Raw genomic sequence first — 26,517 nt, 5'->3', positions numbered from 1 at the left:
TTGTTTCTTTAGGCTAAGATTTAGTAGGACTAAAAATTGAGACAAATCTGCACTGAGATATATATGGATGGATGTATATACATATAAAAAAAACCACACACACAAAGAAAAGGAGAGGTTTCCAAATCTTGCATTTAATATTTATATAGGCATTTTCTGAAAGCTTTGAATCTAACCGAAGCTACCGGTTAGGCAAAGAACTTTGACTATAATGAACGTTATTGTAAGACAAGAGAACATGCTGTTTTTATCATCCACCCACTTGCTCTCCCCAAGAAAAATACTGAACAGCAGTTAGCTCATTTCAAGGGCTATATCTAGTTACTGCTAAACTGGCAGACTTCTGCCAGGCTTCTAAAAGCAATTCGTATTGATTTCTGACTTTAGGGCTAAAATTAATAAGGAGCCCAGGAAGGCCAGGGTTTTTTCTTGAACAGAGAAACAACCCAAAGGTTATGTTAGTGGCTGAATTTGCTGTGCTAGTTAGGGATTTAAAAAAAAAAAAAAAAAGTATGTATATAAAAGAACATCAATCACATTGGAAAAATGGGTAGTTATAATAAAAGTGTGTTTTTGGTATGTTTTTATTGCAAGCCAGCAGTGACCCTTCCATTTGCCTATTAGAGAGATTAGAATGTTTTGTTAACTAATGCTTTTGTAAAATAATAGTCCCAAACCTCTCTGGCATATGTATTCATGAATGACAACATCAGGTTTGTGGGGTGAGTATAATTACTTCCTAGAACTAAGACCAATGTTACTAATGATTTACAGACATTTGTAAATTCTGTACCATACAACCCAATAATTAAAAGGGTTTAGAGTCTCTCCAGTGTGGCTCCTGATCGCTGCAGAAATTCTTTCTACAGGTGGGCTTGGTCATACAATGACATCAACACTGTAAGCTCCTAATATGACAGAGCCACACTGGAAGCTGCTTTTATTTTCCCAGCCAAGTCCAGAACGGTGTTGGTACTCTGAATACCTATTCATTATTCTTGATTTAGTATATATGTCTCGATGACACACAAATCCCTCAAATACTGATGAGAAAATCAACACAGAAAACAGGGGCCAGCCAACATTCCAGCAGCAAGACTGGAGATGCAGGTAAGGAACAGAGTGTCCTGGACCAGCTGTCTTTTGAAGCCAATTACTTTCTCAGAAAAATTAATTTTTCTTTTACTTCTAGCTCACGTAAAAGTTAATAAAGGAAGGATATCTGGCAGGATCATCTATCTCTCCATCTACCCACCCGCTTAATCACTAGCCACCATGAAATGAGTCTGGGAATGTACATAACCATTGGATTTAATTGGACCCGGCATGTACTATTTCCTAATAACCTTCTGCCTTGTCTCCCATTAGAAGTGAGATCTTTTAGAGTGAGTGAATAGGTCAGACCTTACAGAAAAGTTTTTCAATTTTCTGTTTGCCACAGGAGTAAATTAAAAGCAAAAAGAGAAAGAGCCAATAGCTAGCTATGTGCTTTAGGGGAGTACTGGGTTCTGGGTATTTATTGTTGAGGAATTAAAGAGAAATTCTACTTCGAGGCTAAGACCAATGTTCTAAACACAGATTGGTGCATATCCTCCGATAACTGGTTACATGAAGAGTCCTTTCTAGGACGTTTAAGCACATATTTCAGCTTCATGCTTTTTTCTTTAAATAATATTTCATTTTCAGCAGCTTTATAAAACTGAGAGCCACAAAGTAAGGATGACTAGAAGTCATGGTTACATCCTGAGATCTACATCTTCCTCTAACATTTATATTTGTGACATGACAGCAGCTTACTTAACAACTGAGTTGCCAACTTCCCACAATGAAGTTTTGGATACTTGACAGCAAGCCATCAGTATTGCTTGTAATGCAAATTTTCACTTAAACTGCCTAAACTTCACAAAACACTGATAATCCTTTTGCTCTTACTGAACATGGCTAATTCCAGATGGGAAGGCACTACGAGAATTCTTCTATGATACGTGCCAGGTATCAGCTTATCATGCCTTACCTCCAAATTCACCCTCCACCACATGCTAATAGTGGACAGAATTCCTTTAAGCAGGTGTCGCTCACGAGTGGGACGTGAAGCTTTCTCAGTTGGAGGGTGAGGGAGGGACACCACAGGAGGAAGGCGGCTCTCCTGTGTGGTTGCTGCATAGTGGGTCACTGGTGTGGGTCCGATAGTGCTGCCTTAACTCAAGGCATGTGGCCCCAGAGCACATGGCCCCACATCGACCCTGAGCTCTGGCCTGGCAATAACCTCCCTGCAGCCCCCTGACATGGACACGCTCCAGGTCTTCTGTCTGCATTGGCATCTCCACTCCCTCTGCAAGCACACATGCCTCGCCATAACTCGAGGTAGCTTCCTGTTGCGTGGTGACTGTAGACTTGGGGAAACCAGTGAACCTCTGTGCCCTCTAGTGAGCTGCAAATATAACTTCTCCAAGGTGCTCTGAGGCCCAGCTTCTCTTCCGAGTTTGTCCTTCCTTGGGTATTCTCCCTAAGCCACAGGGTATGATATGCTTTCCTTGTATCTGATAGTCACTCCTTTATCACTGTTTGGTGTTTCTTTATATTTAACTTCCTGTTTAAATAACCATGTGGTGTTTATCTCCTGGTTGGTAACGGACTGATAAAACACATTTTACTTAGCAACTGGTAACTGTCAGCAGAAAGGACACAAAGAATAGAAGTTACTAGTGATACAATAAGAAAACTAGACTTTTCAGTTCATGGCCATGTTTTTAATTACCAAATAGACTAAACACATACTAAAATAGACTAAAACACATACTAATAAGCCATGTATTTTATTTGACTGTAAGGACAGGTTTTATATAACAAATTTATTTATACAAGTTAAAAAGGACATACACTAATTCCTCTCTCTCTCTTTTTTATAATTCCTCTGTCTTAATAAACCTGACCCAAATCAAATGGTATACAGTAAAAAACACTGGGGCGTCTGGATGGCTCAGTGGGTTAAGCATCCGACTTCAGCTCAGGTCACGATCTCACAGTTTGTGAGTTCCAGCCCAGCATCAGACTCTGCTTGTCAGTGCAGAGCCTGCTTTGGATCCTCTGTCTCCTCTCTCTGCCCCTCCCCCACTCATGCTCTCTTTCTCTCTCAAAAATAAACATTAAAAAAATAAATATAAATAAAAATAAAAATAAATAAAAACACCAAGAAAAGCAACTTCCGAGATACTAAACAGTGAACATTTACAAAGAGTTACAAAGAATACCACACTTTCATTATCATGCAAACGTAAACACTGAGTCTCATCAAACTCACACACTGGTCTTAATACAGGATTAGAGACAACGGATCTGGTTTTTATAACATCGTATTTGGGCTTAACTGGTGGCTGGTAGTTATATCAGTGAGATACCCTCACTGAAACAGGAAAGTGCTATTCTCTCCTTTCTCAGATGTTTACCAGGCGAAAGATACAAGCTGACGTACCAATTAAAACAACAACAACAACAACAAAAAAATGACTTCCTAGCACACAGAGTTCTTGGGCTTTGGCTGGACAGCTTATTTGGTGACTCTTAGTTCAACACAAATCATGCAAAGGATACTCTTCCAATCAGCAAAAAATTAGAATGTAAATTAGAACTATACTGAAAATATTACCCAATGAAAGGTTATTTGCAATGAGAATGCAATAAACAGTTTTCAGCAATGGTGAAAACATTGGGGAAAAACAGACCTTCACCAACATTTGAAATCTATTTTCTGCTAAAATTACCCATTTTCAGGAAGACAGCCAATTCTTTAGGTAGATACCACTTCCACCCAAATTCTGCTATCGCAACTTGTCATTTTGCCTGCATATCCATCTAATTCCAGTAGTACCTCTGTCCACCCTCCCTGTAGATGTTTACGTTTTGGGGTTCTAGAGGACTGAGTCCTTATGGAATCGTCTCAGAGGTACCCTGGTCCCTAAATGAGTTAATGATAGGGAACAAGTTTCCAGTTGTCATTCAGCAACCACCCACAAGTCTGGATGCTGTAGTCATTTCACCTGCCAAATATGTAACTGTTAAAATTCTGTTTGCCCAGTCACCTCATGACGAGGCTGGGAAATCTGTCAATATTCAGTTTATCATTTATGATTGCCATAGTGTAATAATAAACGCTTACTAGGCGTGTAGCATAGTACAGTGAGGGAAGCTGCAGCTGGAGTCCCTCCTGGGGAGTAAAAATATTGCTGTCGTCATCACTTCTGCTACCCATACCAGTTGGCCATATCTGTGGCCAGGAGCAGATTGTTTAAGAGTGGTATACCACTAAAGATAGGCAGGGAGAGAAAAAACGGTAAGTCTGGTCTAGGATAACAGAATCAATGCCAAATTACTGGTCTTTTTGCCCCAGCTGTTGATCTCAGAGTCATCTTAGAATCTAGTTATAGGCCATCCCAGAGCCCAGAATCTGTATTTCAACCTAGTGATGTGATCAGTACATGGAATGAAATGGACTGATAATGGAGAAAAATACTATCCCAATTTAACAGACTTGGGATAATAACATCAATAAGCTAAATCAAATTAACATGAAAAATGTTATCTATAATGCATCTCAGACAAATTATGGAGTTATTCCATCCATCCTCAAAGGATAAATCCTACATAGGTATGGTAGTTCAGGAGAATGACAAATAATGAGCCCCAAGGCAACACACAAAGCAGCTACATGAAACACAGTTGGCATCTCTTGACTTGCAAATCTTAACAACTGTCACCATCAATTATTTCAATAACAAATAATACAGGTTTTCTCCAAAAATTATCTTGCTAAGAGTAGAAACAAGAAAATGGTTTCAAACCCTGGGCAAAGAAAGGCAGATCTTTTTCCTTAATACTCCCATTCTGTTTTAACCTTTGGCAATGAGCCCAGAAAGAAACTTTCAAAAAGCAGATTATCCATATATTCTTATGAGCTCAAATGAGTTTTACAGATACAGACAGTTAACATTTTAGGTAAACTAGGATAAAATCCTACTGATATTCATCACTGTTTTGCAGATTATAGATGCATCTGTATGGTTCATTAAATTCCCTCTTAAGAAAAAACACACACACACACAAACCACCATGCCTTCGTTCACATATGTGAACCAATTCAATATGAGACACCAACTTCGTAAGACAATAAACGAACAAGAGGTTGGATACACAGAGAGATGCCCCCATATTACAACACACACAGATTACTCCTCTTCACTACGAAAGTGCTTTAAGCTACAAGGGCAAAAAAGCAAAATGAGAAAAACATTTCTCTTGGCAGAAGGATTAGAAAATTCTATTCCAAAAGATGTTCACATTTTCTTTCGTTTTACAAACGAAGGAAGGAGATATTTTGCCAAAACCCCAAAAACCTTTTAAAGATTTTGTAAATTCTATTGTAAATTCAGGTAAAGAGGCTGGTACAGAACAGTACTGTCCAATAGAACTATAACGCAAGCCATACATGTAATTGAACATTTTATAGTGGCCACCTTAAGAAAAAGGTGAAATTAATTTTAATATTTAATTTAACCCCAAATATCCAAAATATTATCATTTAAAAATGTAATCAATCTAAAACTATGATAGTTTACGTTCTTTTTTTCATACTAAGTCTTCTAGTATGCCCGGGTCCTTAGTCTATTAAAAATGCTATCTACTGGTCAGCAGAAGCCTCAGAAGACAAGACTGCATCGTAATTTCTTGTTCTTAATACCCACCAGTTTATACACACAAAAACAAGATATACAGACAACACACTGGGTTATATTCACAGGATACAGATCTATCTCATTCAGCTTAAGGATTATTTAATTATGAGTACAGGTTTGAAAACAATCTCCTGTGACTTAAATAAACCTTTCTAATGTCCTTTTAAGTATAACATCATTTTGGCCTAGTGTTAAGTCTCTATATGTTGGTATACCAAGGAACTGTGCATATATAAATATGCAGTCTATATAAAGATTTCCTTTTGATAAAATCTTGTAGCAGAAAACCAAATATGACATTAATTTCCTACCAAATAACTAGAATTGATGAGCCTTAAAATAGCTTCAGAGAAAGAACCCTCCTAGAGCATAATAGTGGTTTCCAAGGTATGTCTTCTCTTGGCTAATATGTTGACAAGCTGAAAATTAGCACACAATCAGAACACAAAATATATACATTTAGCTTTATTTTTTCCAAATAGAATAAAATTTCACATGCTTTTCATACTTCTGTAAATAGCTTCAGAAGATTTTTCTACTCTAAATATAGTTTCTCTTTACTTTAATAGTTAAGTGTTAACTGATAAAAGGTAAGTATAAAGAACTTTTAAAAACAATTAAAAACAACACAATAGGAAAAAGGGTAAGAGACATGAAGAAGAATTTCCAAATTCCTACTTAGGAATTACCATAATAAAACATGTTCAGCTTATTAGTAATCAAACATGTGCAAAATGAAACCACAATGAGATACCATTTTACACTTTTCGGCTTGTCAAAAATTTGATTCTGATGATCCCAAACACTGGCAATAATCTTGAATACTGAAAATTCTAGGATACCAGTGAAAGTGTAAGTTGGTACCATGACCTTGGCAAACAATTTGGCCTTATCTATTAGAGTTGATAATGTGCTTTATTGTACGACACAGCAATTCTACTCAAGGTAATACATTCACTCTTGGGTATGTGCACCAGAAGTCATAAAAAAAGAATGCTCCACTGCCTTTTTCTTTTTCAAAGAAAGATGTAGTTCAATATCCAGCAACAGGAGAAGGGAAAAATTTTGATATAGTCATACAATGAAGTAATACATAGCAGTGAAAATAAACAGGATACTTGTTACAAAATGATAATGCCCAATTGCAATGAACATACAAATGACAGAAGAATACAGTTTAATGCCATTTATTATTTAAAGGTATATACATGTAGGTAAAATGATAAAGGACAGAAAGGCTATGATCAACAGAGCTCGGGACAGGGGACCCACTCTCAAAACAGGGATGGGATAGGGACAGAGAAGAGCACACAGTGCCTCAAAGGAGAGGCAATGAGCTGGTGGCAGGCACACATGGGTTTTTTTATTACTCTTTATGTTTGTGTTTGTGTGTGTGTGTGTGTGTGTGTGTGTGTGTGTGTGTGTATTCCATTGCAGGAAACAATTTTTAAACCGGAAAGCATTCTAACAAACAAAAAAATTGCACGTAATGTTTCAGAAGACAAACTGTCATCTGGAGCGCCATAAACTGACCTTGACTCTATCATTCACCACTTGTAGTAACTGTTGCTCTTGCTTCTCTGTTTCTCTCCTCCTTCAGGATGGAGACAGATAGTGCCACCCAGACAGCGCCCATTACATTCCAGGGGCTCAGCAAATGCTGATTGAAAGAATGACCAAACTAACCTGACCTGCATTTCTAGAAAGACCAGGGAAACTGAAATGTGGGCTACAAGTGGGCAGTGATTACTTGGCTTATTTGTTTTCACAATTTAGCACATTTCCTGCAAACTGACAGCCTGTTGTCTTTTATCTTCTCCTTCACCCTCCTTCTGTCTTGGTGTTTAAGGTTTGAAATAGCTCAGAGATGAGATCAGCCTCAGACTCTGCCTTCAGAATGCTTTCTTCTGCTTTCAGAGAGGGCTGTATCAGAGGGGGCCGTGCTATTTAAGGGTTGCAGCAACACTGTACTTGGTTTTTTGCACCCAATTAAGGGAACAAATCCACCAATCCAGCTTCAGTGTATTCAGGAAACCACAGTCATCTGTTGGAACCAACCAAGGGAGCAAGAGATTTAATGCCGTCCTGGGTCACTGTCGGAGATGATTCTGTGATCACCTCCCAACACAAACACACAGAGGACCACAAACATGAATGTCTCCTCAAATGGTCAGATGATCCATCTGCATTTTCCCAAGTAACCCACAGCATTCAGGTATGAGATTCACAAATGGGGGTAGAAATATAGCATCTCAACTAAACAGGAAGTCTTCAACCAAATACAGAACTAAAATTAGAAAAGGTATAAGAAATGGTAGGGAAGGGGTGCCTGGGTGGCTCAGTCGGTGGAGCGTCCAACTTTGGCTCAGGTCATGAACTCATGGTTCATGAGTTCAAGCTCTGCATCCCATCAGGCTCTGTGCTGACAGCTCAGAGCCTGGAGCCTGCTTCTGTGTCTCCCTCTCTCTCTGCCCTTCCCCCACTCGCTCTCTCTCTCTCTCTCTCTCTCTCAAAAAATGAATAAACATTTAAAAAATGGTAGGGAATAAACACTCCATTTTCAGAATACATGTTTCCTGGAATTTATTCCTTTTTAATGCTGAATATAAAATCTGAGATTTCACCAATGCCTTTACAGACAAACACATACACATTGAAATCTAAAAACAATAATTATGCAGATCAAAGTAGGCCCTGACACTTAAGAAAAGCTGTTAAATGAAAAGCATTTCTAGAAAAAGCAAAATGCTATGTAGCAAAATCAAATTAAAATAAAAAAACAGAAAGAGGCTTTGGTACCTTTAAATAACAGAGGACAAAAATAAGTTTAGTTCATTATTAAATTCATGTAATATAAAAACATCTAGTGTTTGAAGGAATCTATAAAACAGAAACAAATCTAAAATGTATCAGAGCCTGAGAGAAAAAAATCTTCCTTTTATCCTCTTTGATTTTAATAGAACACCAGAATTTGGAAGAATTTATTTTCCCAACTAAATTTTCTTTTGGTCTGCATATACCTAGCAGGATGGCACTCCGTATTTGATCTAATTTTAAAATGGCATTTTATTTTTAGCAGCACATTTCCTTTGTCCCAATAAGCCTACTACAGGAAATAAAAATTCTGTCTTGAAATGCCTGTGATACTACATCTATGTCTACAATATTCCCACCTAGTTCTTTCCTAGGTTTTCAAGACTGTGAATATTCAAATCTAAAGGCAGTTAAAGAAGGGAACAAGAATCATTACATGTTTGGAATTTAGCTGGTAAAACAGTACAAGTAAAGAAACAATATTCTCTGAATACAATGTGGTCCCAGAGGGCAATACGTCATTACTCTGCAGAGCCCGAGTATTGCGGTAAATGCCATACCGTGTGCTTTTACCTCACTCACTACAAGTACAATACCAGCCAGGACTGGTCTCTCCTAGTTCTGTGCGGATTAAAAAAAAAAAAAAAAAAAGGCGGGGTGAGCGTTAGATGATGTGTAACTGGTAGCAATTTAGCACTACTTCCATCTAGTCCGTTCGGGAGAGCCATTCTGGTCCTACTGTGACCACCGTAATTCAAAAGTTTCAAGATGAACAAACGTGAGTAGCTGTCTTAGTCTAGCAAATATCATGTTGATCCCACAACCCCAGAATTTCCCTCAATCTTACCAAGTTGGTTCTTAGCACTCACTGGGAAGAGAAGACTAATGTAAGTTAGCTCACTGTAGCATTAAACTTTGAAAATTGTTGATATCTGAAAATGAAAGTCTAGGTCTTATCAGAAGACTCATTTACTCAAACACAGTATCCAGTTGAAAAAAAAGTTTCCTGGATAGTCCCTGGGATTTAGCAAACGGAATATGACCTGGAACTTGTTTAATAATGCCAACTAAACAGTAATACCCATAATTTCACAACAGCTTTCCTTGGAGAGAAAATCGTGGATCATGTATTTGTTCTAGTCAAGTAGAAATCTGTGTCATGCTTTTCTTCTGGTTGTAGTCCTGGGCTGCAAATCTCAGGCTGGGATTTCAGCTTTAGCATTCAACAAGTCCTTTAGAGTAGTCCACATTTAGTTAGTTGGAGGATGAAACAACACATGTGACAGGGCTTTCTTCTATTCTTTCAATTTCTTACATCCTGCTCAGAATCTGACCAACAAGTCCTGCATTGGGATGCTTAGAACAGCAGGATATTTTAGGCAGCCCTCTTGGAATTTATCCTATTTAAGACTGCTTATGTTTGGCAATTAAAAACTCTAAAGACTGTAAGCAGGGATAAGGATGGAGAAAAGCAGCCTCTGCCCTAACGGAGTAGACATGTTCAGCATCCACTCCAAAGGGAGTAGAGATTTTACATGCCACGTACAATTCAGAGCAACTCTCTGACAGCCTCTTTCTCATATACACTGAAAGCCCACTGGAAGCCATATATGGAATGAGAACATGTATCTACATTACTCTGAAAAATCTGGGACCGTACATTGGTCAGATATGTGAGCAAAGCTAGAGGTTCAATGAAAAGCAACACAGGAAAAAAATTGTACCACAATATTAGTATCTTTTAGTAAACCTCATCAAGGGTTCACAAAATATATCCAACCAAGATCTTCCTTTTCTCAAAAAAATATAATCCATTCACAAAATAGAATAAGCAGCTATTAGTTAGGGAAGCTGCATTTAAAAATATGCTATTTATGCATAAATAAGTTGCTAGAGCTGAAAATCCCTTCAGATAGGAGTCAGGTAATTTCCCTATAAATTTACTATCTAATTAATTTGTACACCTTCTAAAATATACCTTTTAAGCTGTCTTATATATTTAAATGAAATTTTTCTCTTGCAAGAGATAAGCCTATCTTTTACAAAATAGCAACTATTTTTATCCCTGTAACTCGGTCCCGATCACACATTGTTGCAGCAGTGATTTTTGGAAACATTTGTAGGAATTTGGAGGATTTATGGAAATAAGAGTGTCCATCACCAAAGGCGGCCAGAACATCTAACTTTTTCTATAGGTGCTATTACAAAGCACCAGAATCGTGACATTTGTGATTTTGCAGCAAATTTTTCAGCTCTTTGTCAACCAGCAAATCTTTCTTTCTGATCAAAAGATTTCTAATAGCCTGGCAAACTAATTTCGAGGATACAATCCAGGCAGCTTAAAGAGAGGCCAGTCTGAGCAATACTGGCATCAAATACAGCCCGGGGCAGATCCAACATTTTCTCTCCAGTGGTCCCACCCACTTATTTTTCAGTCATTAAGGAAGCACACCTGTAACAGGTAAAATCTAGTACCTCCAGGTGAATGAGGCAGCTGCAGGCAATTCTGAAAATAACAAAAAACCCACCACAGTCCTGATTTGGTTTTAAGCAATCATGCAAGCCCCCATTATACCCATGTCTTCCTAAAACACCTCTCCATGGCAAGCAAAGTTACTGATGATGCATGTGGCTTTAGTCACAGTGATGCATTAGGTAAGCAGGTGTGTGCTGAGTACCAGGGGGTGCTCCAAAATGCATCTCCGTCATCTTCCACTTGTCTTCTCTAAGATTCTGTCTATTTATTAAAAAAAGAAAGAAAAAAGTCAGTTATTGCATTGGGTTGACAAGAAAATTCACCCTGGCAATGACATTTTAAATGTCAGAAATGGCGATGTTGGAAATCATAATAATCACCCCCATGTGATTGAGGAATGCAAATCCTAGGATTCAGGATCAGCACAGATTTATGATATCCCACCGACCTTCCACATATAAAAGTGGTAAGAAGCCACATGTTTCCAGAGACTGCCGAGACTGCTCTCAGAGGCACTGTTCCACTCGTACCCAGGTGAGTGGGGCGTGCATGGGTCCTCCACTCAGGGGGCCTGCAGAGGGCGACCATAGCTGAAGAACAGCACCAGCATGGCCAAAATATGCTGCCACCCCAACTCCCCAAGTGCCACCTCTGGCCCTCCCCCCGTGACAGCTCCATGTTTCAACCATAACACAGACACCTGGCATAAGGTGGCTTCCGAGACCTGCTCTAGGGAGCTGGGGCTGCTCAGTGCCCAGGATTTAGTAGTTATGACATATTTTGAGGATCACCCCTGAATAGCAGGGATCCCAAAGCAGAAACTTCTCCAGGCCCTGCCTTGAGTCTATTTAAACAACAAACCTGATGGTGTTCTACCTGAAAATTATTGGTGAAAGGGCCTCCTTTTCTCCTAGGTACCATCTTAAGAAGTTGTGAATGTTCTTTTCCTATCATCTCTCTTCTCTGTCACTGTGTAAAAGCAATCACAGATGCTAACGGTGTTTTTATATGTTCCTTGGCAGGCTTTCTAGCCCTATTGTTTATGTACATATACTGCAGAGAGGGTAGGGAAGGAAAGGAGAAAAGAGGGCTTCCACCTTTTAGTACATTCTACCTGTGAATGCTCTGTATAGGCCTTTGAGTGTGGATTGTGGACTGAGTGTGTACTACTATCAAGGAAAAAAAAGGGGGGGGGGCGCCTGGGTGGCTTAAGTGTCAGACTTAGGCTCACATCATGATTTTGCAGCTCGTGAGTTCGAGCCCCACATCGGGCTCTGTGCTGACAGCTCAGAGCCTGGAGCCTGCTTCGGATTCTGTGTCTCCCTCTCTCTCTGCCCCTCCCCTGCTCACACTCTGTCTCTGTCTCTGTCTCTGTCTCTCTCTGTCAAAAATAAATAAACATTAAAAAAAAAATTTTTAAGTAAGTAGGAAGGGGGAAAAGGTTGAATTACTCTTAAAGATATTTTTCTTTCTCCCCTCTGCAGATAAAAGTGTGAGTTGCTATTAACCATTAAGGCCCTGAACGATTCACAAGACAGGGTGGTACAAACAATGCACCATGGACTTGTACTCTACTTCCATGTGCTCCTGCTCATAGGACTGATTCGGGGGCCTGAATAGGTGGGCTGAATGGGTGGAGTTGCCCAGGGCCTTTGGAATGGTCTACTGAAATCAAGTAAATGTCAATGGCATCAAGACCAAGTTTAATACTATGACCACAAGTCATGTGAAAACGCATGTTTTATAGATCATGGGCTTTCTGAGAAATTCATGAGAGAATAAATATTTTTAAAGAGTAAAAAAGTCAGCCCTCAAGTCTCCAAGGAATTTACATCTTCAGGAAAAATGAGAACAAAGATGGCAAGCACACAGTATTTTTTTTTAAAGGTTTTTGCATAGATAATAATGTCCACTAGATTTATGTGTCCATTAGATTACTCCCACCCCAGTTTATTCCAGTTCTTTGAAGATAAATCTGGATTGTTTAATATCTTTGGATGAGATATGTTATAAAAATACTACAATTTTCCTAACAAGTATACCAATGTTCCATCTTTATAAAAATAGTTTTAAGAACCTTTAAATATTACATGTGTGGGTTTTGCCACTGTTTAAAACATATGCATGGAAACCACCCACAACCATCTGTGGACTTACTAATGTAAAAACAAAGCAAGATTTCACATTGGCTCTGAACTGCAGGTGCTGGTGTATAATTTATATTATTCATGGTCTCTACTTTCCTTCCATAGGTGTTCTAGAAAGGGTACAAATCCTGGGTAGCCTCAAAAGACCTATTACTTACAGACATCAAAGTACCCAGTAATGTACTCTCATTTCAATTCAGTGTTAAAAATAGACATTTTAGAATTCAGTCTCACTTGAAATACAGTCAAAACCTCAACTGCTTTGTATATAAAGATTGCAAGGAAAAACACACACAAAAAGTTAACATGCTGATCTCTGGGTGACAGAATAATGGGTGATTTTTATTTTCTACTCTAGACTTGTATATTTTCCTAATCTTTCTAAATGAACCTAGGCTACTTTCATGATCAGAGAAAAACCCAGTATTTTTTAAAGGGGGGAATAATCAAAATATTATCTTATTTCATAAAGAAATGCTATTTCTTATTTTGAAAGTGAATCTCTGTGCTTCACAAAGTTGTAATAATACACATAAATAACTTCTGGTCTAAACATTAGAAAAGCTTGAGCCTTTTATGTTCCATAAAAGACACATGGCATAATAAAGTAGCTTTAAAAAACATGTTGATTAGTTTAGGAACTGTAGCGTTTTTTTTTTTAAGTTGACCATTTGTTATTACAGACCATCTCCTTTCCAGTGTAAATGAGTTAAATGTGCAGAAAACCTTAAAAATATGGCTTTGATTCTGTTGTTTCAAAAAATGTAAATCTGCACTTTGAAACAGAAAGCACTTACTCCCTTAAATTCTTCTTGGAAAAAAGGGGTATAGATTATAAATAAAATAAATTATAAACAAAAATAAACTCTAATGTACAACAACAGTTGAAAATTGGAGGAAAAAAACAAAAAACCTGGGCTGCTTCGTGCGTGTTTACACTGGGCAGTCCCTAATGTGCATTTGAGAAAGTGAAACCTACAACTTTAGGAGACTACACGTGCATTCCCCTAACACCTTCAGTCTCAACCCCTAAGGACAATTAAAGAGAGATGAATTTTAAAACAAGAGAAGATTTTACCTACCTTTGATGCCAATCGTGATTTCAGGCCTAAGAACGAATAGACTGTGTTGCTTTCCTTTGATTCAAAAAAACTGTCATAATCCTAGAAAAAAGAGGAAGAGACAACAAACAAAAGCAAATAATTATTGGTATGTGGTGCTTTTGAAAAATTCTTTATGGAAACAAAAAAAATGTACCATTGCTTCATCCAGGCCAGGGAAGAGCTACATAAATCTACTGGATTTGCTCTGCTTGAGCATAAAACTTTCTCTGAGTATGATGATGAGGTAAGCATGTTGTTAACGCAAGGCCTGTGATAGGACTGAAATGTAAAACACCAACAACACAAGGGAAACCGGAACATGTTCCCTTTCTCTCATGTGCCAAACTAACATTTGTGTAAAATCACTCTAAGATTTTACTCTAGTGCATTAATAGGAAAGGCTGACTCCCAATTCCATTCTTGATATTTTGTTATCTAGGGCTTTAAAAAAAATCACTGGGTAAACACAAAGCCATAAAGGTCTCCATGTGTCAATGCAAGTGCTTCTATCTGCTTTTGAAGTCTGCCACATTCTTTCAGACTATGTCTTCAGAGAGAATAAAAAGATCAAATAAAAACTAAAGGAAAGCAGATTCTCTATAACATTTATCTTTGCCTCAGACCTGGAATCATTTTTCTCTTTCTACTTTCACAAGAGAAGCCATCAAGAAATTCTGACCAATATGTTCATCAATTGTTTCTTTTCAAAAGTTTGCATATGTGTTATTGTATGGTTTCTGAGTTAGTGTAAAGCAGTCTTAAAATCTGTAAAAGTCCCTTTGATAACGACCCTAAGGATAAATATTGCAAGCAGACAATGATCAGAATCATTTTTAGCCATCTGCTGTATAACAGGTGCCTTACAATCAATACTTCATTTAATCCCACCACAGACCACCAGGTTGGAGGCTGGCTCAAAGCAAAGAAATATTGTACCCAAGTTTGATAGGCAATCTGTGAAAAAGCTGAGATTTGGGGCCAATTCTCCCTGACACTGAAATCGATGCTTTTTGTCTTCTGTGATGCTTCTTGGCCAAGAGGAAGCCAGCTATGGGGCACCCTGTATACCAGAGTCATTAAGCCCTAATGAATCCACTGCTGAGCCAAGCCAATGGCATCACAAGTACTCCTGAAATCTGTCTAGCAATCTAAATGAGAGACCATGACTTACAGAATAAAGATTTGCTTCTTGCAAAGGATGCCTCAGTGGTGAACAATCTTTTTTAATTATTTCACTCTGTATAGAAGCTCTCTTGTTCAAATGCTTTAGCAGGTTGAGTCTTGTGTGGTTTTGAAGGTAGCTTCATTTTCATTCATGATCATCTCAACCTCGGGCCTTACACTCGATGTTCCTTCTGAAGATCTTCAGGTGGTAGCTCCCTCTGCCATTTAGGATCTGGCCCAATACAGTTCACCTCTAAAGACAGGCCTTCCAAGGGGCGCCTGGGTGGCGCAGTCGGTTAAGCGTCCGACTTCAGCCAGGTCACGATCTCGCAGTCCATGAGTTCGAGCCCCGCGTCAGGCTCTGGGCTGATGGCTCGGAGCCTGGAGCCTGTTTCCGATTCTGTGTCTCCCTCTCTCTCTGCCCCTCCCCCGTTCGTGCTCTGTCTCTCTCTGTCCCAAAAATAAATAAAAAACGTTGAAAAAAAAAATTTAAAGACAGGCCTTCCTTGACATGCTAAGAAGGAGCAATCCATCTGAAGAGGGAGGCTCAGCAAAAGCCTACTTCAAAAATGGCATTTTAAGTTGAAATCTGAAGGATGCGTAGAGGTGACCAAGTAAAGCACTGGAACAGGGGATTCAGGACAGGGAACAGCACTGATGAAGAGCAAAGCTGGCAGGTCTGACAGGAATAAGCACAGGTCAGACTATGTAAAACCAAGAAAAAGATTTTGAATTTTATCTTAAGTATAAAAGGAAATCACGTGTGGGTCCCAAGTAAGGGAGCAGAATGATCTAGTTTCCTTTAAGAAAATAGAGAATTTAGGGGCGCATGGGTGGCTCAGTCGGTTGAGCGTCTCACTTCAGCTCAGGTCATGATCTCACGGTTTGTGAGTTCAAGCCCTGCGTTGGGGTCTGTGCTGACAGCTCAGAGGCTGAAGCCTGCTTCAGATTCTGGGTCTCCCTCTGTCTTTGCCCCTCCCATGCTCATGCTCTGTCTCTCTCTGTCTCTCAATAATAAATAAACATTAGAAAGAAAGAAAGAAAGAAAGAAAGAAAGAAAGAAAGAAAGAAAGAAAGAAAGAAAGAAATTAGAAATTTGGGGTGCCTGGGTGGCTCAGTCGGTTAAGCATCCAACTTTGGCTCAGGTCATGATCTCACAGTTCATGAGTTTGAGCCCCACATTGGGCTCTGTGCTGACAGCTCAGAGCCTGGAGCCTGCTTTGGATTCTGTGTCTCCCTCTCTCTTTGCCCCTCCCCTGCTCTCACCCTGTCTCTCTCTCTCAAAAATAAATAAATATTTAAAAAAAATTTAAGAAAATAGCGATTTTAACTGTGTGGAGAATGGCTCAGACAGGCCAGCAAGAAGGAAAATGGGGAAAAGTCAGAAGAGTACTGTGGTAAATCCAGGTAAGATGGTGGCAGCCTGAACCAGACCAATGATGGTGAAGAGAGAGAGAGAGAAATGCAGACAGACTGGAGACATATTCTATATTCTGGAGGAAGAATTTTTCGTCTATGTGCTGCTGAAGCGAGCAGAAGAAGGAAGAATTGATCATACTCGACTCTGGAATTGGGGGACAGAGCTAGGGAGAATTAAGACTTGGAGCAGCTCTGAGTTTTGTAACTTGATGGGAAAGACCAGAGAAAAACCAGATGTAAGAGTAAGGTTGAAGTGGAGTTTCAAAATGTTAAGTTTGAGAAACTATATGAGACAGACAATCAAGTAAAGAAGACACCAACGGGGCAGTTGGAGGTTATGAGAGTTTCTAGTGGCTCTAGGATATTACAGATTTCATAGAATTTTACAGAAAATTTTACAATTTTTTGTAAGAAAAACCATGTCACAATTAATACAGGTCTAGCAGAACTTCTGCAAAATCCTATGAACCAAAAATGTTATAAACATTCTTTGCAACAATGGTATTTTCGAACAGTTGAGTACCATTTCACTGATTGGGGTTCAAGAAATTATCCTGTTTGGTGCATCCTTTCTCTGCCTTTAACATCACTATGGCAAGCAGGTTTCTTACCTGAATATTGAATTGGATCCTCCCAACAGTTTACAAATTGCCATTAAGGTAATTAACTCCTTCCAAAGACACAAATATAAGATTTGGTAATTAACTTTAAAAGCAGAAAAACTGAGGGGTGCCTGGGTAGCTCAGTCAGTTAAGCATCTATTTGTCTCAGCTCAGGTCATGATCTCTTGGTTTGTGAGTTCAAGCCCCACATTGGGCTCCATGCTGACAGTGTGGAGCCTGCCTGGGATTCCCTCTCTCTCCCTGCCCCTCTCTCTGCCCCTCCCCTGCTCACTCTGTCTCTCTCTCAAAAATAAATAAACTTAAAAATTTTTTTTAAAAATAAAAGCAGAATAATTGAAAGGAAGTAATTTTTCTTTATTAAAAAAAAACTTTTTTAATGTTTATTTATTATTAAGAGACAGAGCCAGAGCATGAGCAGGGGAGGAGCAGAGAGAGAAGGAGACACAGAATCTGAAGCATAGAGCCCAACCCGGGGCTTGAACCCACAAACTGTGAGATCATGACCTGAGCTGAAGACGGATGCTTAACCGACTGAGCCACCCAGGCTCCCCGAAAGGAAGTAATTCTTAGAGTGAATGTTGGAACAGTGCCTGACACACACCAGGTTAAGCAGATGAATGAGTTGTGTTTGCTGATTAATGACTGATGTTACATGTTTTAGGTAATCTCATATGAGTAACATAATTTGAGTAAACCCTATTTCTACTCTATTATGGGTTTTTAAAAATTATGTAAATTTGTTTTCTGATATTTAAAAGTCTGATGAATCTCAAAGTGTAAAAGGTTTAATAAATTATTTTTTGTCATATTTAGGCAGAGTAGGTGATGGATAATTTAAAATCTAGTATTTTTTAATTGTTAATACCTCCTTTCAGAGACAATACATTAAACAGTATGACTGAAATAATTTAAGAGTAAAATAGTATTAGAAATTTTAAAATCATGTCCTATTAAAGCTGTAAGTTCTTATGCCCTTAGGCATTCCCCAATATAAGAGAAAGATCCACTTTCTTATCAAATCCATTTCACTTATCAGGCTTCTATTTTTAAAAATATATTAAGACTCTGTACTGCAAAGTTAAAAGCATTGTATTTTAAAAACCCAATATAAAGTTTCTAAATAGGCTTGCTGAATTCCTTATAGTTAAAGATGCTTTCTCTGAAGTGTTTGTAAATACACATCTGCAAATTACACAATCAACCTTCTATAACTATAAAATATAAAGATCAGTTAAAATCATCTTTGGAAAAGGGTACAAACATACAAAGCATATTTAAGATAAAATCGCCCAGTTTTAGAAGCTGGAACATTTTTATCACACATAAGACAAAAGATGAAAAACTCACTTTGTTTTTAGTGCTAACTGCCTATGAAAAGAGAAATTTCTGGACTATATAGGTATGTTATCAACATAACTGAGCACTGGTACTAACAGACCATTTATCTAAATGCTGCAATTTTAAGAAAAATATGGCAAGCTAAACAGCTGTTAAGAAGTGGGAGGCGGGGGGAGTTTCTGTTACCTATACTTCTGTTTGCATTCCAGGAAAAACCAATGTTAAGAGAATTTATGAGCTCATGATAAAATTTACAACAGGTAAAATGCACAATGGTCTCATTCTTCCACAGAGCTTACTTAAGTACATTACCCGTACACCATGATTAGACTATTATGGACTAGACAAGCATTTGAGACAAAGACCTTAAAGTTCTTTGCCCTTTTAGTGTTCCCTAAGAGAACAGTGAGGAAACCCACAGCGGCCACGCTGTAAAGCTGTACTGCTTCCCACGCTTAGTCAATGACAAGTGACAGACTCATATTATTTCCACATGCCAAGGGCATATCCAAACAGGAGGCTGTGGAGAATAAAAACAATACAAGGCCTACAAGGAAACGGCAGCAATCAGTTCTAAATGAGCAAAAGCAAATCTGGTTTACCCAAAAGAAGAAAAGAAATTTTTAATTTTTTTTAAGACTACAAGAATTACTGCTGCTGCTGCTAAAAATGGGCAGAGGCTCATTCTTCCTAAAATTTGTTTCAAGCCTGAGGGGAGCCTCTGAGCAGAATATCTTGATTTAGTGGGTAAGGACTATTAATGCTATGTTCTATTTTATAAAATCTTGACATAGAAGGAAAAAATAGTTGACAGTTGCAATCCTGGTACAGTATGTAAGATGTATTGTCTGAAACAGCTTCATTCAGCAATTTCTGTGCCAAACACCAAATATGGGTAAGCCCAAAGCAGAGGATTTTAAATTTCTTTTTTTTTTTTTTTATGTTTATTTATTTTTGAGAGAGACAGAGACAGAATGTGAGTGGGTTAGGGGCAGAGAGACAGGGAGACGCAGAAGCAGGCTCCAGGCTCTGAGCTGTCAGCACAGAGCCCAACACGGGGCTTGAACTCACGAGCTGTGAGATCATGACCTGAGCCGAAGTCAGACACTCAACTGACTGAGCCACCCAGGCGCCCCAAGGATTTTAAATTTCTAATTCATGTTTAACATTTCTTTTATTTCCTTTTTAATTTTTTTTTAACATTTATTTATTTTTGAGAGAGACAGAGTGCAAGCAGGGAAGGTACAGAAAAAGAGGGAGACACAGAATCCAAAGCAGGCTCCAGGCTTTGAGCTGTCAGCACAGAGCCTGACAAGGGGCTCAAACCCACGAACTGAGAGATCACGGCCTGAGCAGAAGTCAGACGCCCAACCGACTGAGCCACCAGGTGCCCCCGATGTTTAACATTTCTGACCATACTAGTACAAGATAGCAGGGCAAGAGGAAACATCTACCCAGGCACCAACTGAAACTGGATGGGAAAAAAACTTTGTACTAAACATAGGAAAAGGAACCAGCAATAACATTTAAAAAAATACCCAGAGGAGTTAAGTGAAAAGGCTAAAATTAATGAAGAGAATCTCTTGGCTATTGACATTTATGTCATTCTCCTTTAAGCCACAGGGATTTGGTAAAGTAGATACATACCCTCCTCTATGCTCACACAACTAAACAGCTCAATAGAGATACTAATATCTTTAAAACAAAATAAATATTAAGTATCTTTATATATTTTATAATAGTTATTACGGTCACAGAGGAGAATGTGGCTGCTATAATCTTTGCATGGGGGAAAAATGAAGAAGCTGTAAGAATGCAAATTTCTCTTCATCTTTCAAGGAAACAAATGCAGTCTAATTTTTACATCAAGGAATATAGGTACAATGTGTATTCACACAGAGTGGTGGTAACTCAGAGAACTACAAAGAAGAACCTCACAAGAGAGGCTGTATCTCATGGGAATCAGGGGAGGGCGCACATAAAGAAAGGGCAGAGGAAAAGTGTCTTTGCACTTTTGACCCTCTTTACTGTTGTAACACTGAGAGTATTAACATGCCCTTGGTGTCTTAATAGTTTTGTTTTCTTTTCATTAAGTCTAACTGCATACACTCCGAAAGAGAAACATTTTAACAGAGAGAAAACCGCCCATGTGGACACTATTTAAGATCTCCTATTAAACATGCAACTGGGGCAGCCTCAACCTGTCTGGATGAAGGTCTTCAATATTCACAGCACAAGCCATCGTTTTCATGAAAGACGTGTCCCAGGGATTCATCACTGTAGAATACTGCGGCAAACATCTCAGTGAGGTGAAAATGGGAGATTAAACATTTATAGACAGAAGAATAAAAACTACAGCTATATAAAAGAGATAAAACCGCAAAGAATATCTAATTAAATTGTTATGCTTCTGGGCATACAGCTGATCAGCAAGTGATAAAGAGGAATTTATATCACCCCTTTCCCCACCACCCAACCTTCTTCCTTTCCTAGTATCTGTGAGGATGTCATATAAGATTATTTACAGTAAAACATTTGAAGATTCTCCTTGATTAGATAAGTTATCTTTTAGAAAGAAGGCTTTGAATAGAGATCTTCAAATTCAGATTAAGTTTCTTTTTTTTTTTTTTTTTACTGTTTATTTTTGAGAGAGAGAGACAGAGAGAGAGAGAGAGAGAGAGAGAGAGAGAGAAATAGTAGGGGAGGGGCAGAGAAAGAGGGGAACAGAGGATCAGAAGCAGGCTCTGCACTGACAGCACAGAGCCCCACATGGGGCTCAAACTCACGAACTGTGAGATCATGACCTTACACTTAACTGACTGAGCCACCCAGGCACCTCTCAGATTAAGTTCCTAAGAAAATTCTACCTGTGAGATAGGTGAGTTTCTAATTGAGGTGATTTTCCAAATAGATTTCATTGTAAAATTTAGAAGAAGGTTCAATAAGCTTCCCTTTGAGACATTTGCCTTTGACTTTTATTAATAAAATGGGAATGCAAATGCTCAGAACTGACAAGGCGGGGCTGAACAGAACAGGTTAGCTACCTGCTCCGCTGAAAACATCTGTGCAGCCATTCACCCATTCACATGACTAATTCTGGTAAGTATGTTCTGGGTTCCTAACACTATGCAGATACTAAAATACACATGCCTGCTGAGGTGAGCACAAGGAAGCTTGGAGACTGGCTGAGGGGAAAGACATAAAAAAAAATTTATGACATAAAGGTCATAATAGGAATGAGGCACAGGTTTGCTGGACCTGGGGGAGGAGCAGTGATAACCAGAGCCCTAGATAATTAGAGAAAGCTCAATAAACTGTTAAAAACTGAGAACAAACTGAGGGTTGATGGGGGTGGGAGGGAGGGCAGGGTGGGTGATGGGTATTGAGGAGGGCACCTTTTGGGATGAGCACTGGGTGTTGTATGGAAACCAATTTGACAGTAAATTTCATATATTAAAAAATAAAAAATAAAAAATAAAATAAAAAAAAAAAGAGAAAGCTCAATAAGAAGGCCCATTTGAATTGAGTTCTGAGAGAGAAATAGGGCAGAATTAGATAGGAAATAAAAGTCACAGGATTTAGTAACCAAGGGTATTGAGGCAAAGAAAAGTGAGTTTGGGGTAACTTTCAGGGCCTTCCCTTAAATATCATGTAGATGATGTAGTCATTAAGCCTACATAAATAACATTCACATTTTAAATGTTTATTTTTGAGAGAGAAAGAGAGAGACAGAGAGAGTGTGGGGAAGAGACAGAGAGAGAGAGAGACAGAGGATCTGAAGCGGGCTCTGTGCTAACAGCAGACAGCCCAATGGGGGCTTGAACTCACAAACTGCAAGATCATGAGCTGAGCCAAAGTTGGACGTTTAACTGACTGAGCCACCCAGGCACCCCAAAACATCCATATTTTAGAAACAGAGCACAATCTCCTGTGAATAACAATAAAAATTTTAAACTTTAGCTTTTTTTCTTTTATTTTTTTTCTTTTCCTTATTAACTCCAAGCAGAGTTCTAGTAACACAAGTCACTGCCAGTCAGGCTTCCACATAGGCTAAAATTCTCACTATGTTCCACTCCATATATCCATCCTGCCAGATAATATACTTGATTTTCACAGAGGAGACTTGGAAAATAGCTAATCATCCTGTGTTTCTCAAATGTGACCACTAAAGAACCCCAGGAGGTGGAGGAAGTATGAAGGGACCATCTAGAACACGGGTAAACTATGGAGAGGCTTCTGTGCTGAGTGTGGTTTGACATTTTTAAATGGTTAGAAAATAAAACAAAGACAACCAAACCAAAAAAGAAGATGCGGCATAGAACTGGTGGCCTGAAAAGCCTAACGTATTTACCAGGGGGCCAATCCCTGATCTAGAATATTGGAGAATATATTTTGAGGCAGCTTCTATGAAAGCGAAATTCTTTGAAGTCTTGTTCCATCTTAAAATTCATGGAAACCCAGCATCCTGCCCCATAATATATCAGTGTTTCTTCTGCTATTAAAAAGTATGCTTTTGGGAAGTGCCCGGGTGGCTCAGTAGGTTAAACATCTGACTCTTGATTTCCGCTCAGGTCAATCTCATAGTTTGTGAGTTCGAGCCACTGACAGTGTAGAGCCTGCTTGGGATTCTCTCTCTCCCTCTCTCTCTCTGCACCTCCCCTGCTCATGCTCGCTCACACACACACTCTCTCTCTCTCTCTCTCTCAAAATAAATAAACATTCTTTAAAAAATATGCTTTGGCAAAGTACTCAAAATCTCCAAGCCAAATGCTGCTCTGGGCAGATAGGCAATCTTTATTCTAGAACCTTGGGCACCCCTAAGAAACTTAACTTTGGTTTTACTATCAATACATATAATAATCATCTCGTTTTGACTTTTACTAGTTTTCATTTCACCAAGTGACTTTTTCTTTACTTTGAACCCAGCTTCTGGGTTCAACAATAACCCTTCACATCTTGATAATAGTATACCCCCAAATATTTTTGCTGTTTGACTGATGACTCTAAGGGAAGAGAGAAAAGTGACTATAAGGAAAGGAAAAAGAGTAGAATAGCTTAAATGAGAATGTACTTTATAAAATAACATTCTTCAGAACAGCTTGCCAGTTGCAAACAATTATTTCAAGTGACTGGAAACAACTAAATAGTCCACAGTGAGGGAATGATTAAGTTAATTATAATTATCCAACACAGAGAATAATATGTAACCTCTAAATATATGCTTACAAAGACAGGGAAACTATTTTTTTTAGAGAACAAAGCAGGGCACAAAATGGTATATATAGTATGATCAAAAATAGGATTTTTAAAATTTTAATCAATTCGTAAGAAAAGAGAAGTTGCATTGACCAAATGTTTGCAGTTGTATTCAAAAGGCAGTATTCATTGTCCCCCCTTCCTTATTCTCATTTTCCCAATTTCTCTATTTCTATACTTATTTTAGTGCTAAGAAAAAAAGAAAAAACAACAATAATGTTGGATAACCAACTCAATATGAAAATCTCTTTAAATATCTCTTTCCAACAAACTTCTTAGGAGACTTTTGCTGAAAGTCATTTCTTATATTTATGTGTGGAGATGTGTGTGTGTGTGTGTGTGTGTGTGTGTGTGTGTGTGCATGTGTTCAAATTCAATATATTCAGATATAGACATATACGTGTGTGTTCAAATTCAATATATTCAAATTCAAATATATTATTTAAAAATATATAATCATATGTATGAATCCGGGATTTGAAAACTGACAATTAAGGGACTTGGTTATGCATGCTTCAAAAAGATGTCCAAACACACTTAAAATATATTATCCCAAGACAATCTTCTCAGAAGTCTTACATAACATTGCATTTGGAAACAATACAACTACATACATTTAGGTGCTCTGTGGTTCTTTTAAGCTTCCACCAATGGTAAGAAGCCACTAACACATCTCCTTGTCTCCTTTCACGGGAAAGAAAAAGATGCCACAAGGAACCACTGCTGGTCATTTAGCCTTTCTGAAACTCTTTAAGAGTAATCTAACCCATCTCTAGTCTACTTTCAGGCTCCAATTAATCAAGGTAATATGAGGAAAGGCAGTCAGAGTTGGCCCGCAAATCATTACTTAACCAAACTAGTCAACAGCTTTAATGTAAACGTTATTTGATTAGCAGTAGACCCAATGCTTAGGTACAAATTTAACATCTTACAAGTATCATCTAAAAGTACCAAAAGAGTAATTCAATAGTTTTAAAATATAAACAATCTTATAAGTTGCCCCATGGAAAATGATCAAAATGGTTATTTTTCTATAAAAATATTCTTCCATTGGGGTTCCTGGGTGGCTCAATCAGTTAAGCACTCTGGATTTCGGCGCAGGTCAGGATGTCACATTTCGTGCTGTAACACGGAGACTGCTTGGTATTCTGTCTCCTCTCTCTGCCCCTCCACTGTGAGTGCATATGCATTTTCACATGCTCTCTCAAAATAAATAAACATTTAAAAAAAAAAAATCCCTCAACAACAAAAAATCAAATAGCCTGATTAAAAAATGGGCAAAGAACTTGAATAGATATTTCTTCAAAAATGATATACAAGTGGGCAATAAGTGTATGAAATGCTCAACATCACTAATCATCAGAGAAATGCAAACCAAAATCACAATGAGGTATCACCTCACACCTATTAAGATGGGTACTCTCAAAACATGACGAAACAAACAAAATAACAAGTATTGGTGGGGATATAGAGAAGTCAGAATCCTTGTGCACTGCTGACGGGACTGTAAAATGGCACAACCACTAGGGAAAACAGTATGATGGTTCTTCAAAAAATTAAAAGTAGAACTACCATATGATGCATATATATACACGTATATATTGTGTATGTGTACACACATGTATATTGGGATATAGATTGTGTATATCTACACACATATACATTGGGATTGTTGTATTTTATATATATATATATATATATATATATATATATATATACACACACACACACATATATATATATATATATACACACACACACATATATATATATATATACACACACATATATACACACACACACACACACACACACACACACACACACACACCTGAAAGCAGAATGTCAAGGAGTTATTTCCAAACCTATGTTCAAAGCAGTACTACTCACAATAGCCAGGAGACAGAAGCAACCCAATTCATCAACAAATGAATGGACAAAAAAATATGGAATATACACACAATGAAAGACTTAAAAAGAATTGAAATCTTCTCACATGCTTCAATGCTATAGGAGAAATGTTTGTATCTTCCCCCAAAATTCACATGTTGAAATCTTCATGCCCAAAGGCCTTTAGGAGGTGATCAGGTCATGAGGCTGGAGCCTTCAAGGATAGGAGTAATGCCCTATAAAAGAGCTCCCTTGTCCCCTTTCACCATGGAAGGAAGTTGGCAGGAAGTTGGCAGTCTACAATCCAGAAGAGTGTCTTTGCCAGAACCCAACCCTTCTGTCACCCTGATCTTAGACTTGCAGCTTCCAGAACCATGAGAAATACATTTCTTATTTGCAAGATACCCAATCTGTATATATAACCCAATTTTTGTTATAGCAGCCTTAATGGACTAAGACATACAACATGGATGAACCTTGAAAACATTATGCTAAGTGAAGTGACTAGTCACAAAAGGACAAACATTGCATGATTTCATTTCTTTTTTATTATAAAAA

At 38.2% G+C, this 26,517-nt stretch overlaps 1 protein-coding gene and 1 pseudogene across 1 annotated transcript in view; both read right to left on the bottom strand.

Annotated features, from left to right (window-relative positions):
- Positions 1-11,252, bottom strand: part of LOC122220711 — a 33,548-nt pseudogene extending 22,296 nt beyond the window's left edge.
- The window catches only part of SH3BGRL2 (SH3 domain binding glutamate rich protein like 2), a 56,410-nt gene continuing 40,903 nt past the window's right edge, over positions 11,011-26,517 (bottom strand). The window contains exons 3-4 of the mRNA XM_042940396.1: positions 14,249-14,329; positions 11,011-11,280 (exon numbers count right to left, since the gene is read on the bottom strand). Of these exons, the coding sequence (XP_042796330.1) occupies positions 11,269-11,280; positions 14,249-14,329 (93 nt within the window). The 3' untranslated portion in view covers positions 11,011-11,268. The remainder of the gene's footprint in view (positions 11,281-14,248; positions 14,330-26,517) is intronic.

Source organism: Panthera leo, chromosome B2 (assembly GCF_018350215.1).
Source record: "Panthera leo isolate Ple1 chromosome B2, P.leo_Ple1_pat1.1, whole genome shotgun sequence".
Taxonomy (NCBI): domain Eukaryota; kingdom Metazoa; phylum Chordata; class Mammalia; order Carnivora; family Felidae; genus Panthera; species Panthera leo.
The sequence above is the reverse complement of the archived record's forward strand: the minus strand, read 5'-3'. Positions and strand labels throughout refer to the sequence as shown.